The sequence below is a fragment of the Simochromis diagramma genome, unplaced genomic scaffold (assembly GCF_900408965.1).
Source record: "Simochromis diagramma unplaced genomic scaffold, fSimDia1.1 OVJJ01000802.1, whole genome shotgun sequence".
Taxonomy (NCBI): Eukaryota; Metazoa; Chordata; class Actinopteri; order Cichliformes; family Cichlidae; genus Simochromis; species Simochromis diagramma.
In genome coordinates this window covers 22,772,639-22,796,292 of record NW_024387492.1, presented here as the reverse complement: position 1 = coordinate 22,796,292, position 23,654 = coordinate 22,772,639, and the positions used below count along the sequence as shown (strand labels likewise).

Sequence of the window (23,654 nt, the reverse complement as noted above, 5' to 3'; positions counted from 1 at the left end):
TAGCTGACATTCAAACACATTCATACTCTGATGCATTGGAGACCAATTTGGGGCTGGTATCTTGTCCATGCAGACTGGAGCCGACAGGGATCGAACCAACAACCTTCTGATTAGTGCTGGCTGCACATCTTCCTCCAATCAGCCACTGAGTCATCAGGTTTGAGTTCAAGTCTGTGTTAAAATCAGAGCTCTGTGCTTACTTAAGTGGGGAAACCATTTCTTCACTGTGCTGGCTTCCACTGTTTCTGTCATGTTCAATTCAATTCAATTCAATTTTATTTATATAGCGCCAAATCACAATAAAAGTCGCCTCAAGGTTGAAACACCAAAGAGGGTGAACACAAACTGAAGCAGCGCACGGCTGACCGATTCACTGGTTCAGACCTTTTCTGTGGATGTCTGACATCCTGTCAACTGGGCTTAATTCTTACTGCATAAACACAGAGGCTGCAGTGGACCAGGTGCTGGGAATCCATATTAAACACAGGTTAACTGACATTAAACTCCCTCATTCATGTTTTCTTGAGGCAGCAGACGGTGTTTGGCTAAAGGCTGTATCAAATAAAGGGATTATAGCCTTTTAACAGGCAGACACAAGTATAAGGACGAGTAGCAGCGACCATAAGACGTAGAAGGTCACTGAAATCCGGGCCTTGGATGGCAGACGTGACAGGCCCAGCGACAAGATCGCCCTCAGTGACTTCCCCGCTTGTTTCCTAAGCATTTAGGATGAGAAATTCTCCACAGGGTTAAAGGGCAATCAGGGCCATGGCCACTAGTCACCAGCTGTCAGAGAGCAAGCACTGAGTGAAGGTTGGTTTGCTTTATCTGTGGCTGTAGATTGAAATTCTCCAGCTGGGTTTAGGTTGCCTGATTGCTAACATTTTGGAAAAACAAATCTTCTCTGTGGATTTTTATGTACATAGATGTTATTTATGAACTTTTTAGGGTACAATTATACAGCTCTCTATGTCCACAGACCTTTGGCAATAAAAAGTACAGTTTATTGACAAAAAAAATCCACATTATTGAACCGTTAAAACTCACATAATTAATATTGGCAGATGGACCAACTTTTGTTGATTCCCCCACACACGGCGCTGATGTTCATCTCAACATAATCAATGTAGTGCGCGCGCCCCGAGAGAAGACAGGCAGCAGCATTAAGCACACATTTCATCTGGACGATTCAGATAAATGACTTCAGTAATATATAAAGAAAGAAAGGAAATAAAGAAAGAAAAACACACACATTCAATTTATCATCCAGAGTGCGAAGGCTAACAGCGAGCAATGAGATGCATAATGCACACTAAGTGCTTAGGTAACGCCAGACGAACAAAAAACATCCTCCGTTTGTTGAGGCGAGCGGAAACCTCTGCAGAATACGCCGAGTGTCAACAGGCCCTCGACGCTGGACTTTTTTATTCTGCTGCTCGTGATGATCCGTAGCTGTGGACGTGATCGCATCAGTATGCGATCCCTTCCTCTGTCTGGGGAGGTGAGCGGCCTGTTAAACGCTGACCGAGTCATTCTATGTGTTTATATGCGGCCGCCCGCAGGCGACTCTCAGCACATTCATTTCAGAGAAGCCGGCGGGCGTCGACCCTCCTTGTCCCAGTCCTCCATGCTTCCTGCTGCGTGGATAAGGACAGGTGATCTCCGAGGTTAAACTGAGAAAGAAAGAGAGGAAACAGGCGGATATTCTCCTCTTGGCTGTTTTCTTTAAGTTTCACTTTCTTTTATAAGTGAATCAAAATCAAACCACGGATGAAAGTTTGTTCGTCCACTATCAGAGTCCCCTGATTGGATGTTCCACCTCCTGTACATTGAGATAACGGCTCCAGGGATGGAAGACATGTTTAGATCTTAGATAAAGCAGGAACTGCTTTGTGTATTGATGACAAAAGCTACAATTTTACAGCCGTCCAACTTAGCAGTAACACCTCAAACAGGGTTCTGAGGCTTATTAGACCACTTTCTTCCTATTGTCCAGCTTCTGGTAGCCTGCTGAGGGGCAAAGCCAGCACCTATGGCCTCTTTATCCACCAGTTGGTATAGAAGCTGAAGAAAAACTGGAAGCCTATTAAGTCAAATAATTTCTGAATGGGAATGCCCAAACACCTGAGACCAGCTGTCAGCACCGTGGTGGAGGGATGATGGTTTGGGCACCTTCCAGTCACTGAGTGGACCATGAACTGTATATCAAAGTACTCTATAGACACATGAGGCCATCTGTGCCACAGATAAAGCTTGGACCAAACTGGGTCACAGAGAAGAACAATGATCCCAAGCAAAGCAGCAAATCTCGAGGAGAACGGCTGAAAAAGCAAAGAATCAAGGTGCCCCAACAGTCCGAAGTCCAAACCTCAACCTGATTTAAACACTGGTGCAGGACCTTGACAGAACTGGACATAAACAAATCCCTGCAGACCTCAATGAACTGATGCAACACTGTAAAGAAGAGTGGACCAAAGTTCCTCCACAAAGATGTGATAGTATGACTTTTTTCCTCACAACATTAAAGGGTAAAAATTTGGCCTTTTATGGTAGAAGAACATTCCTGCTCTTGTCCTTACAGCTAAACCAGCAAATCAGCCAGAGCAGCAGTTAAAACCAGCAGCCTCGCTGCTATCATTACGTAGTAACTGAACATATTCCTTAAAAAAAAAGACCTATATAGAGATATTATATCTGTATTTGTTGCCTTTGGGTCTCTTTCCCGTCTGTGCAGGTCCAAATATGAAATCACACTTTTTTTTCCTCTAACATTTTTAAATTATATAACAACAATTCAATAACAGTCAAATTTGGCACAGGTAACACATTCTACATATTCTGGATAGGATCATCAGCCGCTTTTTAAATGTCAGTGTAAAGGTTGAGTAGGTTCGACACTCTGATATGTTACAGTGATATCACCTCGTACTGAAATTCTTCTGTCTGACAAAGCAGATGTACCTGCTACAGCTGTGGTATCATCACGATGAGTTTGGCTAAAAGAGTTGTCCTCTGTTCTGCTCGACCGGCAGTTCACTCCCACACGAGAGAAGTGGTCATAAAATGAAGCGGCGTTTACAAAAATAAAATTAAGTGGTGTGGAAAGCGAGCGGTGGCAAACAATTCTGTCAAAGCTGCCCATTTGCTGGAAACAAGAGGAGTGAACTCTTCACTCAGAACAAACAGCCTTTACGACCATTTAGCTATTCTCAGAGCGAGGGTAAAGGAAGACCATGGGGTCGATAAAAATAACAGCGGTCTGTCTTCTTAGGGAGTGTGAATACAATCAGCAATTCCCCTCAGTGTGCCTGTCATCGCACCTTTAAAGATCAGATTTCTATCCGAGCGCGCTGATAATGGAAAAAAGTTTAAAAATCAAAAATCAAAGAGCTCATCCTCTGAGGAGTATGAATATTCTGAGAAAATTAGGATTTTTCAAGTCTGTCAGTCAAATTGAGCCATTTTAAATATATTTCGCCTCACAGCAGTGCTGGAGAAATGTCTACCAGATCCATTATTAATCCTCTGAGGACCAAGAACAGTGACTTTAAAAAATTTAAGGAGAGTCTGCTCAGTTTCCAGAAGAAGTCCATCACGAAAGTAGCTTTAAAGTACCAGTGAGAACAAAGGAACAGAGGTAAGGTAAGGTAAGGTAGGTACCTTACCAAAGGAACAGAGAACATCAAATTTAAGGAAAATGTGGACATGAAGCTCTGAGTTTAACATAAAGTTTAGGAATTTTAGAAGACAACAATGGACATTACAGGTTCATTAAAATCTAAAAGGTTCAACCTCTGGGAATATGAATATACACAGTAAATATGTCCATTACATATTAATATTTCAAGGCAAGGTAAAAAAAAAAAAAAAAAAGCTTATTTATATCATTTACAATTTTAATCTCTAATCTGACAGGCTGAAAAGTTGGAGTTGAAAATCACAGATTTCTGGTGATAAATTATTAAAGAGATTTTATTTTGAAAAACACTTCTTAAAAGGCAAAGTCTGGACTTGATTCTCCCGACAGAGCAAAATGCACAAGGTCAATGCATGAAACTAATTCAACTTGAATGTGGCACCAGAGTGAAGCTCCCACTGTGTCCAAAATGGGAAAGGTTCATCCTTTGGGAACGTTAAGGTACTCAATATGTGTACTGTCAGTTATCTGAAAATTTTCCCTGCAGCTGTCAAGCATCAACCTCTGGTAAGTGGTTCATCCTCTGAGAACGTTGACTATCCAATAAAAAAAAAATTGAAAAAAGTGAAAATTTGTCTTTGTAACCCACAATGACACGTAGAATGTGTAGTTTATGCTTGGGGAAGTGTGGATAGCCATTAAATAATGTCAAACAATTATCTTTATTGGAAAACTATCAGCGCAACAGTAAATAAGAAAACACTCACCACATGAGGTATTGATGGCGTCACGCAGCTCAGCATACTTCCACTTGCTCAGCTCGTACTTCTTGGTGCCCGCAGCCGCCTTGGACGCCTGGACCTGCGGACCTCTAATACAGGAAACAGAAGAAGGATGCAAGAGGTGAGCGACAAAGACCCACAGCTGGGAACTGTGGGGGACCGTCAGCAGGTGATCATTTCCACCGACACCACACCGGTGAGTTTACTGAGGGGGTCGCTGTTAGGGTCATTAAAGGACTGTGCCATGCACCCAGTTGGATTCTTCATAGGTTTTCCATCCATCCATGATATAAAAGTCACAAATTTATTAGGGAAGAAAAATTTACGAGTTGTTCTTATTGTGCGTATTAGTCAATTATTTATTTATTTATTGGCCTACATGGTTACCTGCCTCCAATCTACACTGGCCCCTTTACATTGTTTGAGTATCTGACTGGGCACCGGGTTGGTTTCTGTTATACGGCTCTTAAACTTCAATCTAGTGTTTCCCAGAATTCTCTAAGAATTTGAAACGTGATAGCCATCTATAGATGCAAATTGTTTCAGCTAAATATTAAAGGCTTATTGTTGTCAGCAACCCAGTGAAGAAATCAAATTATCAAGTCTTTGTTCAACGTACAGGATGGGATCATTTATCTCAATCTTAAAATACTGAGACAAACTTCAGTCATGTTTCAGATTTTAAAAGTCCTGAAAAGAAGCTCTTTGTGAGGAATTCTGGATCAGGTCCATTGAACTGAGGTTATTAGGTTTCTCTAGCTTGTACAGATATTAGATTAGTTAAAGTGGTGGCTTCAGAGGCAAAGGATGCTGCAGACCTGCAGAACATTCATTTATAAAGACCTGCAATTCTGTAATTAATGGTTTTATTATTATCTGGAACTGATCTGCTAATGCTTTATAGTGTAATCTGTAACTAAGAATGACTTAAGTTGCCAGGTTGTAGAAAAAACCCCTCATCCAGCAAAAGTTTGATTTCCATTTTAGCTTTTGAAAGCCTCCAACGGGCCTGTTCGACCATTAATCTTCAGTAAAGGAGCCGCAGGATATCTGGACCTAAATCCCATTTATAACTGCACACTTGATGGATTATTGCGAGGATCAGATTTTAATGATTTCTTATTAACATTTATAATTTTGGGTCCTGGAGATAAATGATCGCACAGCCCAACAGCGGCATCTCAGAAAAGAAAAATAACGCGGGGGAAGGTTTTCTACATCCAGGCAACTCAAATGTTTTCTTCTTTTTCTGATGTGTGAAGCATAAGTGGGGCAGTTATTGATCATACTTGACTTGAATAGTTCATTAGGGTGCATGGAAACACAGTCAGTGATGCACCCCACACAGTAAACTCCACCCAGGTGAAAGTCACCAGGTGAGACAGGAACCAGTTTTCCACGAGGAACAGAAGCAGCGCCACGTTATTTAAACAGCTGCTGGTTCATTATGAACGTCAGGGTGAGGAGGACTGAGGGTGTCAGACAGCAGCGTTATAAAGAGGAGAGGACCAGAAGAAGAACAGAAGGTGTGAGTACATCATTAAAATGCATGCTGTTTCAGTCTCCAGGAAGCCACACAGCACCTCCATTGTGCCGGCGTGTGGCCGCCACAGCGTGACGGCTCGCTCTGTTAAATTATGAATGACCGTTTGACAGCAGAGAACAGCGGCTACCCTCCAGCTGCTCGCTCCTCTGCGGCGCTGCTGACAGGCCTGATTAATCCGTGACCGGGATTTGCCCTTTTTAGAACGCCGGGAAGTTGGAGGCGGGACCCCGCTGCTCCTCTAGTCCTATTGGATCTCATGTTTAGCCCGAGCTGGGCCTCGGACCCGGGGTTGCTGAGCGTGTCTTCACAAGCACGTGGTGACTTTGGCGTGCTAAGCGGCCAAGCGCTGCAGTCACCTTCTGCCCCCGCTTCCTGTCGCCAATTAACCGCAGACAGGCGAACACGGGAAGCAGGGACTGGCACGGCTTCAGCTGACATCACTCATTCACAGCAGCGGGGATGCTGACAGGAACACGGGCAGAAAACAGCGTATGCTCGCAGTAATCTGACGGGACCAGCAGTTTAACCTGCTATAGGTTAAAGGTGAAAAAACACTGTGGTGGAGTTTCAGGAGGAAACATTTGAACTCTAAATCTCTGTTAAAGTCATGGCTTTACATTTTTGGGCAGTAATTCACTGGAACTCGACTTGCTCCTTCAAAGGAGCATGTGTTTCAAAGTGTGTTTCAATTGTGTTTCATCTGCAGAGGTAATTACAGAAAAAAGCTGTTTGTGTGGCTGAAGACAAAGATCTGGAACTCTGTACTGCATGCTTTCCAGCATTAGGATCAAAAGGTGGACCACCTGAGCAGCACCTGCCGGAGCACATGCACTGTATCCTTATCTCATAGGTCCAGGTTTGACTGTGCTCTCAGCTGTTTGCTACGCATCACCGTCCTTTTAACATCCAGTCAAAGACCAAAGAGAAAAACCTTGAAGGAGATTTATTCGGCTCATTCCCAGCTCCATGTTTTTATTCCTGGACTCCAACAGAGCAGCCCTTTGGTTCATCCTCTGTTTGCAACATTTTAGCTCCTCCCACTTTGAGCCAACATTCTTCTGACTGGCTGCCCCTCGTTAGAGAGTAAGTGGGTGGGTTTTCTAACCATATTAGACATATCGCCTCTAAAACATCTTGAAGAAGCAATAGAAGAAAAAAAACTGTTGGAAATAAAGCATTTGGACCCTGTTTTAAAACAGCGCTTTGAGAGAAAACAAACTACTTTTTATTTGGTTCCAAAAATCCAAAACATCTAAAAAGGTTTTCTTAGTAAATATATTTTTTTTAAAAACTAAAAAAACATTTACATTTCCAAATAAATATTATTATCATTAACATATCAGGACAGTAAAGAAATTTAGATCAAAATCATTTTGTCTCTGAAATGATGAAGTGAACATTTCAACGTTTAAAGCTGAGCTGGACTTTTAATAAGCGGCAGCATAAAATCCTCCGCTAACTCTGCATTGTTCTGAAAGTTACAGCTTTTATCTGTACAATCTTAAAAACAGGAGCAGCTGGAGCCTCTGTGGCGGCCGGGCGATGGAGGCGGGAAATAACAGCTGGGTGACATTTAACGGGCCGTGGCGTCCCCGTGTACACGGCCGACTTTCAAAATCACAAAAGAAAAATAAATCATGTTCTTTACAGTGGAGGCTAAATAGTTATTATTAACCCTGTAATCAACACTGCTCAATTTACTTTTGATCATCAACAATCAAAAAATGATTCAGTTTTTAGTTTTTGTTCAATTCTCATTAAAATTTTCTATTAACTTTGATCAAAGAGTGAGTTGATTGGTGATTGAGGTGTGATCCACATAGACGGTTTCTACCCACCGAGCCAGAAGTTCGGACATTTCCCTCGCCATTTCCTCCCTAAAAAGCACGATGTTAGGATAAACTGTTAGTATGCTGCCGAGACATTTACTACAAAATACTTCATCACCATCTTTTTCACTAAACAGGGACAGCAGGTAAGTGAAAGGAAAACAAAGAGAGGGTTAAAAATGAAGAGGGAGGAAAAACAGAAGTTGGTGTTCATGTACTTCGATTTTCAAACAGCTGAAACTACAACATGACAACACTTGTTCACACTTCTCGTAACTTCACAGATGATCAGAAACGGAGGAGAAGCTCATGCTACAGTCACACTGTGTGCAGTGATCATGTGATCTCGATGCCTTTAAAGACCGGGAGCACGTCTGCAACCACTCAACAGTCAGTCTGCTATTGGTCTGGAACTGAATGTGGTCATGTGATCAATAATAACTGGGATAAATCTGGGAATATCGCAAGTCTGTTGCTGTTTGCATACACAGAAATTCAATTCTGCTGCTTTCACACAGGCACATAACCATCCGAGTGGAGTCTTCTGTCGTTGCACACAGCAACCATCTAAAATCCTTCTTAAACTGGTCTAAGAGTGAAACCGGTATCGGTTGGAGACATTACTGGCTACAAGCGAAAGATCTCGTGAGAAGACGGGAGGAGCATGTGATGTAAAAACTAGCAGATCGAACACGCAGAGCTACCTGCTGGGCGACGCCGCTGAATGAAGGAGCAGCTAAAGGTAGCTTTCTGTTTGGAGACGGGTCGACTCCCATTAGGCTGAGACATCAGAGACATCACCTTCGACCAATTCTTTGTGGTATTTTCACTCTAGTGTGACGGAGACGTTACTTTTCCTGTTTGTTACAATTAAACTTTCTTTTTGTCCACGTTATAAAAAAGGTCCCTACGGTGCCGCCCACAGCTCGGCTTTCTGACTGCAGAAGCTCTGAAGCCTGCGAGCCTGCAGACCTCCACCTTCATCTGATAATTCTTCTCATTACCAACATGATAAGCCTGTGCACGGACGACCTCGTTCACTTCAGAAACATGTATTCATTATGTCGTCTCTGGTCACACGTTTAATGGTCCGAGCCTCCTCCTGCGTGCGAGCCATTAACGACGCTCCTGTGATGTTTACACGAGTCCTTATTAGGCATTAAACGGAGGAAGGTGAAATCAGGCAGGAAGCAGCTGCTGTAGTTAAAAGAAAGCAAAAAAAGGCGCAGCGGGCGTCATTATGTGGCCGCTGAGCCATTAACTAAACGCTGTCACTCCACGCTGAGTCCAGAGGTTCAACTGGCAACAAATCAGAGGCCACAACAGTGACGCCTGCACTTCCTTCCTACTCAGGTGCCCTGGAGCCATGAGAAGATGAGCTTAGCTTAGAAAATAAACGACTTAACTTCACAGTTATTGAGCATGAAACGTGATGCGGACTGCCAGTACAGCTGCTCTGAATCAAAACGCACACAGCCGACGCATTTAAGAGAATTTAAACTTCCAGAAGACAAAAGGAGAGAAACAGGTAGTCAGGTGAGAGGAATGGGAGGAAGGAGGCAAGGATGCCAAAAGAAAGGAGGTGAGGGAAAGGAAAGACTACATGTTTAAGTTCATAACTGACACTTTAATGTCTTTCATTTGGATCTATGAGCTCTGACACAGACTGATGTGTAGAAACAACCACATACAGGGCCTTTAACTCACTCGCTCTTCTCCAGACATCTCAGGCTGTAAATCAGCAGTTTTCTCACACAGTGAGGTCAGGCGTGTTTACGCGCTCACGCTCTACTGACATCCCAACTTGGTGCTTCATGCACGTCAAGCTTGTTTTTAAAATCTTGTGTTTTTAAGGGCAGTTCAGCTTTCAGTAGCTGAGACCCACTGCTGAAGGATTTATTCGCTGCTTTAACTCCCTGCACACATTCAATTTTGTGTCGTTTCATTTTTTCGCGACTGCAGATGATTCAAAATGAAGCAGCTAAGCTTCTAATGAGGTGCGAGTCACATTCACAAAAGGCTCTGTGACCACACAGGAAGTCACCGGGTGAAGCAAATGTTTACGGATGAAGTTAGAGGGTCACCTCGGCAACCGGAGCCAGGAACGTCCACAAACTGCTTCCCGGACGTGAAACAGAGACCTGATTTTAAACCTGAGGCATCTGTGGATCAGCTCCACAGCTGATCGTGGCTCTTTAAACTCCATATTTGCCTCCAGGTCGCTGTGATCATCTCACAACTACTTCTCTCCTTTGCCGTTTTTGTAGGTGTTAAATACTTACACTTAAAGAAAGACATCCTCCAAGTTTTATTCTTTTAAAGTCATATTTTTATGTCCAGATCAACCTGAGATAAAACTGATCATGGCAGCCCTGCTCAGAGGTTTCAATGTCTGCCTTTGATTCTTTTGTCTGCATGTCCGTGATGACTCTTTTCTTCAAATCTACATCTTTAACACTGATGCATGTGCAGGTTTTACTCTGTGATGTGGAGAACAGAACCCGAACAGAGAGGCCGGGTCTACGCAGCAGATCCACCTGCAGTGCAAAGCGCTGTGACGCAGCGCTCTAGCGAGGTCAAACAGTTTGATGTAGCCACTAACAAAGCCGAATCACGGCGTGAAGCATCAATTTCAACTTTCAGAGAGACGTGTCGCTTCAGGCTAAGTGAGAAGAGTGATCGAGGCCAAGGCCACACCGAGTGCTTTAAGTCTGGATTCGCCGCTGTGAGCGCACGGCGGCGTCGCACGGCGCCCTGAAGCTGTCTGAGGCGTGTAGTGTGACAGGAAACCTACATGGTCAAGCTCTTGAGCTTTGGGGAGGCAGCAGCAGCGGCGGCAGCGCTGTAAACAGAGGATTACAGGATTATAACGGAGCAGCAGAGCACAACATAACAAAGCAATCAGGGAGGCGAAGGTGATTCCTTCCCCCGAGGCTCATCAGGAAATCATTCTCCTTCCAAATTGTGATCTGAGGACAGGCCTCAGATTCATCAAACTCCTGAAAGTCACACCTGAAGGAAAACTAATCTGGACTAAAGCCTGCTTTCAGATGCATCTTGATGATCTGGAGGTGAAGTAGAGGTGGGGCTAGAGAGCAGAGATTTTTGCACATTTAAGTTTTCGTTTCTTTTTTTGTACAGAAGATTAAAATCACCTGAATTATCTCTCGATATTTTATTTCATCTATGCTGCAATAACTAGCAGACTGACCTCAGCTGGCTGTGAAAGCCACTTCCAAATCAATTCTCCAGTTAACCTTTGACCTCTGATCCGTGTATGAAGTGTGACTAATTCCTGAAATGTTACTGCACTGAAAGTTAAAGTCTGAAATTGAACCACATGACTGCAGATCTTCAGCGATGAGCGACGTGTTTCTGTAAGAATCTTTGTGACCAACGTGGCAGCTTTTTTAAAATTATCCTTTAAACGTGTGAGTTCTTAAAATGTTATTATTTTGTGCATTAAAAAAAATGAGCTGAAGCTTCTGCTTTTTCCCCCCCCTTTGTTTGGTAATTATTAACGTTTCTTTTGATTTATTTTATTTAAAACTGTCTAACATCAAATATAAATATCAGTATATATCAATGAAAATACAACAATATTACTTATTTATTAAAAGTAATAACACTTTTAGCGTTTCCAGGTTTATAGCTTTTGAATTATTTAATTACAGAGTATAGATCCTAGTATAGATCTAGGAGTGCATGTTTGGAGTATTTTACTTCTACTTTGTCTCTTTCTATGGCTGTAAGGTCGTAACCCTCAGAAGTCTGATAAACCTGAGCCTGGATCGAGTTTCTGGTGGGTGAGAATCAAACCTGGTGCTCATATCTGGATTCAAATGTAAGTTAATAAAAGTCACTGTGTTCAAACTGATGCCTCCGTTAGCTGGAATCAGAGGGCAGAGCCGGGCTGGCAGATTGTTACAGCATGCAGAGGGTTTGTTATGGTTTGAAAGGTCAAAGGTCAGGTGTGTGGGAGTGAGGGGGTTAAATTAAAGGGTTAAGAATCGACGGGTCTTACGCTGATCGCTCTGGGGACGATGGAACTGAGGAGCCGTTACTGAGAGGAAAAAACAAACAAAAAGAAAACAAAGAAGAAGAAAATGATTAAACTCAGGATCAGAGGGAAACGATGGTTTCTCCAGGACGAGTCCGAGCGGCATTCAAAGACGTCTCCGTCCCGTGAAGACGCGTCGCAGAGGGTCTCCTTAAACTCAGGCTTACCTGCGCAGGCCCGAGTCGTTGGCCACCTCCTCGGGGATGAGCTCAGCCTCGCTCTGGGCGATCCTCAGCGCCAGCTCCCTGTCCCTCCTCTCCTGCTCCAGAACAGCCTGCCGAGCGGCCTCCTCCTCACGCTCCGCCTGCAGCTGCAGCTCCATCTCCATCTGCACACACACCGAACACACACACGCGCTCTCGTTCAGTCGCAGCACACCTGGCGCATCTCCGCCGCAGTTAACATATGTTCACGACTGGAAGTGCTGCTGCAGCCAGCTTTCAGTTCACTTTCTGAACGCTCCCACTTTATCAACCATCTGCTGGTACGAACATGTCTGCCAGCTTCGTTGCGGCACGGCTGGCGTGCGATGCTGCATCAGCGCAGGAAGGTTCAGCTGCTCATGCGTGCAAACGCTTTCAGCTGCAAAACATCAGAAAAACTGCAGCAGCACACAAAACGACTAATTGCTACGTTCACCTGGTGAGGAGACGGGACTCTTAGAGATCAGGATAGACGCCATCTGATGTCGCAGTGTGGCGACGTCAGATGGCTTGACAGGATGGAGTAAGGCGGAGGCTCATGCAGTTACAGTGCTGAAGGTAAATATGCAGCGGTGACACAAACGCTAATAGATCTCAGCTGCAGCACTTTATTCCGCTCGTGTCAGCAAACACGCCGACTTTTCATCAGAGACTTCTCTGATGAACCAGAATCCTCTGGTTGATTTTCATGGTTTCACTGCAGCTTTGAGACTAGTTTGAGAGTGTTTGCAGACCAGGTCCATACAAACTACATATGATTCTGGCAACTTGCTGGTTTTTGCAACTGATTTCACCAAGCAACCTCCAGCCACTTGCCACTGACATTGCTGATTAACATCAGCAAGCAGGATGCGAATTTCAGAGTCGTGTCTTTCCGATGCTGAATAATAATGAAAAAAGTAGCATTGACAAAAACCTACAGGAAACCACTTCCTGCTCACACCAACAACATGCTAACATTTAGGCCTTCTGGCCTTCATCACAGCTCCTCTGAAGCATCTCTGACAAATTCAGTTTCAGGTCTTCTCATCCAACATTCCCATTATTCCAGAGTTTTTCTGTGCATCTCCTGGTTTTGCAGTTTCTCCCAGATATCCTCCATCTGCATGAGCCTGAAACTTGCTGGAAAACGTGCCTCAGTGAGTTTTGTCTGCACAGAGTAGTGTCTGTACAGACACGCTGAGACGCTGCATTCATTCAGCTGTGTGCTGTCAAAACACAGAACGAGGAAGACAAACACGAATCGAGCTGTGTGCCGCTCTGTGGGTGCGTCAAACATAGGTTTTCTTTTTTGTGTGTTCAGTTAATAATAAAAATAATAATCAGTTCAAGCTTCCAGAATGAATAACTCATTATCGAAAAGTTGTAAAAAAACAAACAAACAAAAAACCTACAAACAACGCCTGTTTTTAATCACAGACGATTTTCATCAAACCTGTCCGAGCTCGTCCATCAGGACACTCTGAACCCGTCTGCAGGGAAACAGGATTTAGACTGCACAGCGTCACCAAAATGATTTCACACATCGCCGGCCTCCTGCAGGTTAGCACAGGATTGCAATTTTATTGAAAAACTATGGAAAAATATTTAAATCATTAAAATAATGACTGCTTTTAGTCTTTTTGCTGTAACATCAAACCAAAGCAAATTATTTTGACCTTTACAGAGTTTATTTTGATTCCTTAGTGCATGTTCATCTTTTTTAGCTCCTTTTATTTATAATAATCAAAATAAATTTTATTTGGTCATCATTGATTCACTGAAGCTGCAGGAATGTCTTAAAGACATAAAGACCTGGATGGCCGCTAACTTTCTGCTTCTTAATTCAGATAAAACTGAGGTTATTGTACTCGGCCCTGAAAATCTTAGAAACATGGTATCTAACCAGATTCTTACTCTGGATGGCATTACCTTGGCCTCCAATAACGCTGTGATGAACCTTGGAGTCATTTTTGACCAGGACATGTCCTTCAATGCACATATTAAACAAATATGTAAGACTGCTTTCTTCCATTTGCGCAACATCTCTAAAATTAGAAATATCCTGTCTCAGAGTGACGCTGAAAAACTAGTTCATGCATTTATTACTTCCAGGCTGGACTACTGTAATTCATTATTATCAGGATGTCCAAAAAAACTCACTGAAAAGCCTTCAGCTAATCCAAAATGCTGCAGCAAGAGTCCTGACAGGGACTAGAAAGAGAGAGCATATTTCTCCTGTTTTGGCTTCCCTTCATTGGCTTCCTGTTAAATCCAGAATTGAATTCAAAATCCTGCTCCTCACATACAAGGTCTTAAATAATCAGGCCCCATCTTATCTTAATGACCTTGTAGTACCATATCACCCTATTAGAGCACTTCGCTCTCGCTCTGCAGGCCTACTTGTTGTTCCTAGAGTATTTAAAAGTAGAATGGGAGGCAGAGCCTTCAGTTTTCAGGCCCCTCTTCTGTGGAACCAGCTTCCAGTTTGGATTCGGGAGACAGACACTATCTCTACTTTTAAAATTAGGCTTAAAACTTTCCTTTTTGCTAAAGCATATAGTTAGGGCTGGACCAGGTGACCCTGAATCCTCCCTTAGTTATGCTGCAGTAGACGTAGGCTGCCGGGGGATTCCCATGATGCATTGAGTTTTTCCTTTCCAGTCACCTTTCTCACTCACTATGTGTTAATAGACCTCTCTGCATTGAATCATATCTGTTATTAACCTCTGTCTCTCTTCCACAGCATGTCTTTATCCTGTCTTCCTTCTCTCACCCCAACCGGTCGCAGCAGATGGCCGCTCCTCCCTGAGCCTGGTTCTGCCGGAGGTTTCTTCCTGTTAAAAGGGAGTTTTTCCTTCCCACTGTCGCCAAAGTGCTTGCTCATAGGGGGTCATATGATTGTTGGGTTTTTCTCTGTATCTATGAAGCGCCTTGAGGCGACTTTTGTTGTGATTTGGCGTTTTATAAATAAAATTGAATTGAATTGAAGCAAAGCCATTCTGACGTATGTGTGGGCAAACCTTCCCAATCTTGAGAATAAAGAAAGATGATGTCATCTTCTCCTGATTGGACGATCATTATGAAGCTTTGATTAATCGGGCAGCCGTTCGTATCACTGCTCAATGATAACACAGTCCAATAATCACCGACTGAGCTGCTCATTAAAGCAGGAACAAGGGGTGGCGAACGAGGGGCGGCACTAAACTGGATGATTAATGCTCTGGCTTCCATTTTCCATCATGAATCAAGGGAAACGGCTCCTTGACTGGCTCAGGAAGGTCGCAGGGATCTGAAGGCCGTCACTTCATTAACTGAAGTTCATCTTTCTTTAAGGTGTGGACGAATTCTTTAGCCTTCACGTTTTCCATGCGGTAACTCCTCTGTGAGGCCACGTCGCAGTGCAGCAAGTTTTGTTCACATGAGGCCACTCCGGGAATATTCTGAGTTTAGTAGCTGCAGATTTATCCGCAATACTCATTTTAATTTATTACACAGCTGCCTTTTGTTTATGTTCCTGCTTCATGGTGAAACATTTGAAGGTTTGGAGCCAACAGACCACAGCTGGATTTTTAAATGTGAATTCAGTCGTCAGCTGCTTCAGGGACAAGTTGGATTTAAGAGTACTCCACATGCCGTTTAAAAAAAAAAAAAAAAAGTTTTAGTGTTTTTCAGTCTGTTTGTTTTGGACCGATTAAAGTGCACACCTGGAGAAAAACCTGAGGAGCTGCAGTGGAGAGGCCGATGTCTCTGTTGCTGAAAAATGAAGCCAACACTGAAACAACAAAAGGTGCAGTTTCTCTAATGTCCACTTGAGGCTCCAGCAGCGAGTCCCACGTTAGCATGTCCAGCATTACAGCAGAAATAACAAGGTTCACAGCCTGCTGTAAAAATCAGCTTCAGCCTCTGTGGATCGTTTCCTCCTTTCTCACAAACCTCCAAGGGTTTGCTTTTTTATAAATCACCTATTTAAACCACACATCATCAGTGCCCGGCTCATATTGCATATAAGCAACAACAAAAACAGAAGAAAAGTTTGTGACTGTGTTTATGATGTGTGTGTATGAAAAAACACAGATTTAAGTCAACTTACTTCTGATTGGCTGCCCGTCATAAAAACAAGGTTTGAACAGCAGGTGGGTGGAGTTTCAAGGTCACTGCCTGTACAATGACACATCTGATTTGATCCACTGGGGATCCACTGCATGCAAGTTTGACCAAATTCTGACCAACAGCGGAGGAGCAGCAGTGATCTCTGTGGACGGAGGATGGAGGACGGACGCCTCGCTGTGTCGAGCTCATCGATCCTTTGACCAGCTGAGCTAAGAACAGTGACACAATGGCTGAATGAGGAGCAGAATGTGCTGCAGTGAGACCCCTTTGATTTGACTCTGATGGGTCATGTGATCTCAGCATGTCACTTCTAAACGCTTCACATTCAGATTAACGACCCAAACTTCACGGCGTAGAGGATCCTGAGGCTCGATAAACTCCGCATCGCGACTCGTGAAAATTCTGAGCATTGCAAACATGCTGAGAAGCCCAACAGCTCCAAGTTGATGGAAGTGCAGCAGATTTGTGGGTAACCCAGCCCAGGGGCTCTGGGCTGCCAGCCAACAGCTTTGATCTGAACAGCCGCCGAAATCTGCACTTGATCCGGGCCAGGTCGACGCCCCGGGGACCCGAAGGCACCAGCCGCCACGGCAACAGATGGGCCAAACGGAGATGTGCTAAATGATAAACATAAAACCCTGTGACCATAAAACCCGCTATCACTCTCTCACACACACACACACACACACACACACACACACACACACACCATCTGCAGAGAGCGCGAGTATCAAAGAGCAGATTTTGAAACCTGCACAGTCTGAAAACACATGACGCACATGTTTGAAGCGTCACAGCCGCCTTTAAAAGCACGTCTGACCCACCTGCAGCCTCGCTGACTCCGCCACACCAACAGTTTCGGTCACAGAGAATAAAAGTTTCCTCCGTGATGTCAGCCATTGCTTTGGACATTTTAAAGCTTCAACATTAGCTTGAAGACGTCAAATTCAGGGATTTCACAGTTAGCTACAGCCACCTGTCAGTCAACTGACAGGTATCTGCTGGGATTAAATCAGGATTTCTCCCGCTGGTCTCCTGCAACTTCCTGTCTGCTCCACCAGAGTCTGTAACCCACTTTATTCTCATTCATATTCAAAACCAAAAGAATGACCACGACAACATCAGCTGCTTTTTCTTCTTTTAAGTTTTAGTGCTTCTTCTCTTCATCCTGTATGCTGCATGCAGGGTTTTGTAAAGCGTTGTGGGACGTGTGTGTGTTAGCAATGTTACATAAACACATTCTGGTTTCTTGCTCTGCTTCGGAACATCAAATCTTTATGATTTCAACAAAGCTACACCCTGATAAATGTTTTAATCTACAAAAGGCTATTCAGCTTGGTACAAGCGTGGCTCTTCATGCAGTATTGCCTCATTCTGCAGCTGTTTGCTCACACAGAGCGACTTCAGCTCCTCTGCTAACTCTACAAAAACCACAGCTGTTAAGTTTGTCCAATAATTAATGCTGCAGTTCATTTAGTGTCCACTCGGGGCTCCAGAAGTGACTCTGAAGCAGTTAAATGTACTAATAAACCATCCAGGAAGTCTGTGCTCGAGGATATTATCTTTTACCAATCAGCAGATATCTCTGCGACGCAGTATGTCCACCAAGTTAACCAGCCTTAGCTGATAACTTGATAACTTCACCCTCTCACTCAAACATAGTCATTAATGGTTTCATATGTCAACGGCCATTCAGAGTGTGTGCTTTTGTGACAGAGAGTGGTGGTGACAAGGAGCCAAAGATAAAAATCCGCTATTTGCAGACAACCAGGTTCATCACTTGCTTTTTTAATGCTTTAATAATTAACACGTCAGCCTCAATTGCACCCAAAGTGGGACTAAACTAGCTCGAAACCCCTAAAACTCCTAAACCGCGCTGAGCTGATCTTAGTGAACATCCTCTCTGTGACACAGAAAGACAGAGAGGACCATTAGAGAGTGTGATGGAGAGAGATGAAGAGCGGCCGGGTTCCTGCCAGAACAGTCAGAAATGGATTAGAGCAAAAACAGAGCTCCACAGGAGGGATTTCAGGGCTGTAACTCAGCCGTCCTGCAAAGACAAATCTGTGAGGATGGAGACACAAAAGCTCCGAGCGCACAAAACTGCTTCACATCAAGCCCGGCTGCTGGCCTTAATTTAAACCGGAGGAACGTTATCTGCAGACATTTGGTGAGTACACCCGAAACATAACCTTGTTTCTCTCTCACAGAGAGTAACTTAAGGTTATGTATATAACCCCGGTTCTCTGAGTAGCATGAGTGAGTGTCTCACTATGGGAACGCCTCCTGCGTGACCTCATCAGAAGCTCAAATACCATTACGCCAGCCCTTACAGGCTGGCTAGGTGACGCCCATGTCAGGAGGGGCCAGTGCCTCCCTATATAATAGGCTGACATAGCGTCAGATGTCATTCAAAACAAGCCCACCTCTTCCTCGCTTCCATAGCAAGGAGGGCGGTCTGGTGAGACACTCACTCATGCTATCCATTGTGTGAATGTGTGTGTGAATGGGTGGATGACTGGATATGTAAAGCGCTTTGGGGTCCTTAGGGACTAGTAAAGCGCTATATAAATACAGGCCATTTACCATTTACCATTCAGAGAACCGGGGTTATATACATAACCTTAAGTTCTCTTTCATAGCATTCGTTTCGTGTCTCACTATGGGAGAAATACTGACTGCCGGATTGCCAGACATGCCTGTTAAGAAGACAACTGTCCCCAACAGCACTTCACAGGGGAGAGGCCCCCACCCGGGAAGAACCTGCACTGAGGACTGAATGTGCTAGGTTAGGTGCTGTCACATCTAACCTGTAAAACCTAGCAAATGTATGAGGTGAGGTCCAGCATGCAGCTGCACACACCTCCTGAATAGAAACTCCCCTAAAGAGAGCCCATGAGGTTGCCAGACCTCTAGTGGAATGCACACGTAAGCCAGCAGGGGGCTGAAGGCCGCTGCTAGTATAGGCCAGGGAAATTGCTCCTACTATCCAATGGGAGAGGCGCTGTTTAGACACAGGCTTTCCCATATGTGGTTTAGCCCAGGACACGAACAGCTGGTCACTTTGTCTGACACTCTGGGTTCGGTCCATGTAAATGCGCAGAGCACGGACTGGACACAAGGTATGCAGCCGCTGTTGCTCCTCTGAGGAGAAAGGCGGTGGGCAAAAAGCCGGCAGTTCCATAGGGGAACATGTGCTGACAGCCTTCGGGACAAAGGCAGGGTTGAGCCGCATACTGACCCTCGTATTATCCGAGGAGAACTGAATGCATGACTGATGCACTGAGAGAGCGGGGATCTCTCCCACACGATTAGCAGAAGCTAAAGCAATTAATAGAGCCGTCTTCAAGGACAGACATTTTAACTCAACCTGTTCCAGGGGTTCAAATGGGCAACAGGAGAGCGCAGCCAATACTGTGGGAAGGTCCCACGATGGAGCCAACGGCCTAGACGTAGGCAATTTACGCCGTGCACCCTTCATGAAACGGCATATTAAGGGATGCTGGCCAACAGTCTTCCCCTCAAAACCAATATGGCAGGCTGAAATTGCTGCCAAATACACCTTGATGGTGGAGAAGGCTTTACCCTTATCAATCAGGGCCTGAAGAAATGACAGAATCACAGCCACAGAGCACTGAAAAGGGATGGCCCGTGATTCTAAGCACCAGCTTTCAAACACACGCCACTTGTGCTCATATAGCGTCCTAGTAGACGATGCTCTAGAGCACTGAATAGTGTCGATAACACTATGAGGGAGCCCCACCGTGTTCAGGTTAAACCACTCACGGGCCAAGCCCATAGAGCTAGCCTCTCTGGGTGGGGGTGGAATATTTCCCCCTGTGCCTGAGACAGGAGGTCTCTGCGTAGTGGTAACGGCCAAGGTGGGCCGCACAGCTGTTGAAAAATCTCCGCCAGCCAGTGCTTCCCTGGCCAGTGCGGGGCTATCAGGATCATATAGTGACTTCTCTCCCTCACTCTGGCCAGAGTTGGAGAAATGAGGGCCACTGGGGGAAAAGCATAGAGGAGGGTTCTCGGCCACTCGTGAGCTAGAGCATCCACCCCGAGTGGAGCTCTCTGATCGTGCAGCGAGTAAAACAGGGGACACTGAGCATTCTCCCTGGATGCATAAACGTCCACGGTCGCCTGACCGAATCGCAGCCAGATCTGCTTCACCACCTCTGGGTGAAGCTTCCAGTCCCCATACAGCGGGTTGCCCCTGGAGAGAAGATATGCTCCAAAGTTCAAGATCCCCGGCACGTGAGTTGCTCTCAGTGACAGCAGGTGGACACTGCTCCGGACTATCAGTCTGTGTGCCAGTGTGTGTAACTTGGGGGACCCCAGACCCCCCTGTCTGTTGATGTAGGCCACAACGGTGGAATTGTTCGACCTCACTAAAACATGATGACCTCTCAGCCAAGGGAGAAAGTGTTCCAGGTGAACCGCCAGCAGTTCCAGACAGTTTATGTGGGTGGAGCGCATGTGAGGGCCCCATTCCCCATTTGTCATTTACCCTTACCTGAATATTGTATATTGCATAGCTTTCTTGTTAAATTGTATTGTATTTATTTAAATTTTTACTTTTTAATTATTTTATTTGCATTTTTTAAATCACTCTCTTATATTTAAATGTTCATTTGCTATTTCATCTAGGGTTTGAGAGTAACGAAATTTCTATTCTCTGTATGTCCTGTACATGTGGCAGAATTGACAAATAAAGTTGACTTTGACTTTGACTTTACTGTTCTGCCCTCGTGGGTGGCCCCTCAGCCCGAAAGAGAGGCATCTGTGGAAATCACCTTCCTGGCTGAAACTGCCCCCATGGCAACGCCCTGTATGGCCGCTGTTCTCTCCGGGGACAGTAAAGCCCTCACCCGAAGGGAGTCTAGGCTGAGCCCTATGAAAGTAATGCATTGAGTTGGCGTCAATGTGCTCTTTTCCACGTTTATCTGGAAACCCAAACTCTACAGATAGTGTATGAGAGCATTTGTGTGACAAGTCGCTCCCTGGCGGGTTGGGGCTGCCACCAGCCAATCGTCGATGTATGTGGCCACCCGAATGCCCTTTTCCTGAGCGGGGCCACTGCTGCCTCAGTGCATTTCACAAACACCCTTGGGCTCAGTGAGAGACCAAAAGGCAGGACTACAAACTCGTATGCTATCCCCTGGAAAGCAAATCTCAGATACTTTCGGTGTGGGGGATATATGGGGATGTGGAAATAAGCATCCCTCAGGTCGATTGATGTGAACCAGTCGCCCGCTCGTACAAACCGTAGCAGCGAGGCGTGCGTCAACATCCTGAACTTGTATGTCCTCAAATGCCGGTTCAGGGCACGGAGATCCAGAATGGCTCTCTTCCCCCTCCCCCCTTTCTTTTTTTTTTTTTTTTACAACTTTATTTATAGTTTTCCAACAAAACAGTCCAGAATTTCTTACAAAAGTTGCGAACCCTACCCCCCACCCCCATCCAGGTGGCATCCCCACAACCAGGAAGCACAATACACACAACACAAAAAAAAAAAAAAAAAAAAAAAAAAAAAGGGGGAGAAACACTCAAACCAATCTGTGACAGTCATTATAGCACCAACAGCCGGACCCCGGCACATGAGAGAAGAAACAAAGAAGAAAAAGGGAATAAAGAAATCCCAACAGTCAAAGTACGGGCATTGAGGAGACTGTGGACAGCAGGCCGAGAAGAGAGCAAGAGCATAAATTACCAACAAGTAAAGAACAATAAATCAGGCAAAAGACAGACTCTTGACATGAGTTATGAATCGTGACCAGGTTTTGTCATATTTACTCTCCAAGCCGCGCACGGTATACCTAATTTTTTCCAGAGCTAATCCCAACATCACCTCTCTAATCCAATGGACGTAGGAAGGAGGGTTCGACGCCTTCCAGCTCAGCAGTATCAGACGGCGGGCATGCAACGAGGCAAAGGCTATTGCGTTTTTGTGGAGGGGAGAGAGTCTCAGCTCTTCCCGCGGTACACCGAAGATAGCTATCAAAGAGTCGGGCCGCAGTGTTTCACCCGATATAGCTGACAGTGATTGAAAAATTGATGCCCAGAAACCATACAGAGAGGGACATGACCAAAACATGTGCCCCAAAGAAACAGGAGAGTAATCACATCTAGGACAATTCGGTGCAACATCAGGGTACAGTTTAGACAGTCTGTCATTAGAGTAATGGAGCCTGTGGACGACCTTAAATTGAATCAGGCCATGTCTAATACAGAGAGAAGACGTATGTATACGCTGTATGGCTTTCTTCCAGATGTCTTCTGATATGAGTTCTCCAACCTCCCCTTCCCACGCCGCCTTAGGTTTGTCCCATGTATGAGGGCAGCTTTCAAGAATCAATGCATAAATCTTCGATATTGCTCTTTTAGTGGGCTGACTCACATTAAGAACTAGATACAGTAGGTCCTTAGAGGGCAGAGACGGGTACCCTGGGAGAAATTTAGAGGCAAAACTCCGAGCCTGAAGGTATCTGAAGTAGTGAGACTTTGGTAAGTTATGGTCTTCACACAAATATTTAAATGAGACAAAGCCATCCTCAGTGAAGAGATCTTGAAAGAAAACCAGACCGTTTCTGTGCCAGATTGCAAATGAATGATCTATTTGAGATGGTGTAAAAAGATGGTTAAACATTATCGGAGAAAAGCCACAAGTATTTGTCAAGTTAAAATGTTTCCTGAATTGACCCCAGATCTTAATTGAATTTTGAACCACCAAATTGGAGTTCAGTCCAGATGCTTTGACATTCAGTGGGAGAGGGGCAGTTAAGATCGAAATCGGGGAGATTGGGAGTGTAGCTCTCAGTTCCATATCTGCCCAGACTGGACCCTCCCCATCCGCAAACATGGTTATCCAATATGTCAGCTTGACAATGTTAGCAGCCCAATAATAGAATAAGAAATTAGGTAAGCCCAAACCACCATCAGCTTTAGCTCTCTCCAGGCTTGCTCTCCTTATGCGTGCAGGTTTTTTGTTCCATATGAACAAAGAGACAAAGCGATCCAGCTGGGCAAAATAGGATTTGGGGAGAAAGATGGGGATCATTTGGAATAGATAAAGAAACCTGGGCATTACAGTCATCTTCACCACATTTATCCGTCCTGCCAGCGAAAGTGGAAGTTTTGACCACCTATCCAGATCAGATTTAGTACTGTCCAGAATAGACCTGTAGTTATACTGGAAAATAGTCTTAATCGAGCCAGCTATTTCCAGTCCCAAATATGTGAATTTGTCATTTTCAATTTTAAAAGGCAAATCGTCATAAGTGGTCTGTTTTGCCAGATTGTTCAATGGAAACAGTAAAGATTTTGATAAATTAACCTTATACCCCGATATGTTGCTGAACTCCCGCAGCCAGCGGAAAAGGTGGGGCATACTCCCAATTGGGTCTGATATCTGCAAAAGGAGATCATCAGCATAAAGCAGAGTTTTATGAGTTACCTCACCCCTGGATATACCTTTAATCCTCTCATCAGATCTGATAGCAATT

General features: G+C 44.6%; 1 protein-coding gene across 6 annotated transcripts in view; it reads right to left on the bottom strand.

Moving 5' to 3' along the window:
• myo6a (myosin VIa) overlaps nucleotides 1–23,654 on the bottom strand; it is a 158,789-nt gene that overhangs the window by 14,908 nt on the left and 120,227 nt on the right. For 2 of the 6 annotated variants that reach the window (XM_040017657.1, XM_040017656.1), the window contains exons 28-32: nucleotides 12,022–12,182; nucleotides 11,819–11,857; nucleotides 10,589–10,636; nucleotides 7,804–7,842; nucleotides 4,405–4,508 (exon numbers count right to left, since the gene is read on the bottom strand). In XM_040017657.1, coding sequence (XP_039873591.1) covers nucleotides 4,405–4,508; nucleotides 7,804–7,842; nucleotides 10,589–10,636; nucleotides 11,819–11,857; nucleotides 12,022–12,182 — 391 coding nt within the window. The remainder of the gene's footprint in view (nucleotides 1–4,404; nucleotides 4,509–7,803; nucleotides 7,843–10,588; nucleotides 10,637–11,818; nucleotides 11,858–12,021; nucleotides 12,183–23,654) is intronic. The other 4 variants (XM_040017660.1, XM_040017661.1, XM_040017658.1 and 1 more) reach the window with 3 other exon arrangements.